This window comes from Anneissia japonica, unplaced genomic scaffold (assembly GCF_011630105.1).
Source record: "Anneissia japonica isolate Jap-2015-1 unplaced genomic scaffold, ASM1163010v1 scaffold52790_len1793_cov82, whole genome shotgun sequence".
NCBI lineage: Eukaryota > Metazoa > Echinodermata > Crinoidea > Comatulida > Comatulidae > Anneissia > Anneissia japonica.
In genome coordinates, this window is record NW_022754212.1 from 1 (window position 1) to 1,778 (window position 1,778).

A 1,778-nucleotide genomic window follows, 5' to 3' on the forward strand; every position below is an offset into this window, starting at 1 on the left:
TATTATGAAGTTTTTTGTTTACGACTGCTGTGTAATTTTACTGGTTTACAACATAGTCATGTCATATACTTGAATATGTAAAATAAATGAGTATTCCGTATTCTTAACTCTCTGCAAACTCGAAAATAAATCATTGATCGGGGCACGTTTTATCTATTACCATACAGAGCATGCGTGACATGCAGTATGCAGAGCAGTGGTTGTTAGTTATTGTGATAACTATTCTACTTATTACGCATGTGTGTCACTAAGCAGATTTTGAACGAAGAACGAAAGAAAATTTGTTGTCAAACCATGGAGGAGGTATGTCAAACAATGAAGACTATTTTAGTAGATGATAAATGGATAAGTTTGACTTCTAAAACCGCCAACTTTGGTTCTGTGGTTTGATCAAGTCAAAACAGTGGCAAATCTTCCAAATTGTGAAAAAATAAAAATGAAGGACATTTTGTGGTGTAACCCAACACTACCCCAGCCCTACCATGGTTTTGGTTAAGGTGGGAGCTTTTTAGGACATGACAACTTTGGATACCCGAAAATGTTAATTCATACTTTAAAAAATAGGTACGTCCCTATTTTTAGAATAAAAAAATAATAATTGCAAGAAGTATCCACTACTTGCCAGTGTGATGAAGGGAATATTAGTAAGTGGTTCCCCGGGTATAATCCCATCCACATGAACGCGAAACTCTCCCGATTTCGGGGGGGGGGGGGAGTGGAATTATACCCCGGGATTCCTTCCCTTGGCCTAGTGTATGAACAGACGGAAATGACGATCGTTTTCACCTACGATTCAATAGCCTATCAAAACAATATTCGGGCGAAGAAAATGTATTTTCCATTGGTCTGAGGGCGCCTTTGGTGTGTTGGGTCACTTGACCGATTCCATTCGCTGTGACACGTCGCTTGTATTTCAGCTGTCCTTTTATTCACCATTTCCGCGGTTTTTTGGCTGATTTTTTGCTCCTGATATTTTGATTATGGAAGAAAATATAGGCCTGACTACCGAGGATATCGCAGGGATAGTCAAGAACGCAATTGGTGGTGTAAAAGAGTATATTGATGATGCCATTAAGATACACAAGACGGAGACACAGAAAATTAAAATGGCGGCGAAGGTCAAGTTTCGATTTATAAGCAATCAGGCTCAGTTCGAGTTTAATTCTGAGCTCCTGGATTGGGTTGAGAAAGCAAGCGATTCTTTAGGGAAGGCCGACGCTGTCGATAAGGTAGGCGCTGATTTGAATGAGATTAAGAAATTGCTGCATCGGCGCAACAAATTGATCAGGATTGCGGATAAGTCTGAAGGTGGTTGGAGCGTCGTGGACGAGTACTTATCTGATGAATTGGCGAGTGATAGCGACGACGAGAAGCGGATTAGAAATGCCCAGCTCAGGGCAGGTAGGCGAAAGAGATTTAAGGCCCAGGCTCTGGCTAGGAAAAGGTCAGCGACCCAGGTGCATCCTTCCCCAGAGAGGGGTGAGTTGGCTGGAGGTAGCGGTGGTTTTGCGAGTAATTTTCGCCGCTTTAATGCAGGACGCGGTATGTTTGGGTTTGGGGGAAGGAGAGTGCCCCAGCCAGAAGACATCTGCTTGGGATGCGGGCAGCGAGGCCACTGGCGTTTCCAGTGTGATCAGCAAAGGAACAGAGCCGCTCCGGCTTCAGCGCCTTTCCCAAGCTCCGCCCAACAGCAGCCACGAAACCAGTAGGGTCCAAGGTGAACTCAGTTTATTTAATTTTATTTATATATTTTTTAGTTTCTGTGGTTATTAATAAGT

At 43.0% G+C, this 1,778-nt stretch overlaps 1 protein-coding gene across 1 annotated transcript; it reads left to right on the forward strand.

Moving 5' to 3' along the window:
* Positions 1-915: 915 nt before the first annotated feature.
* Positions 916-1,709, forward strand: LOC117123150. Its single transcript, XM_033269000.1, has one exon. The coding sequence runs from the start codon at positions 981-983 to the stop codon at positions 1,707-1,709; it is 729 nt and encodes a 242-aa protein (XP_033124891.1). The 5' UTR covers positions 916-980.
* The last annotated feature ends 69 nt before the right edge of the window (positions 1,710-1,778 follow it).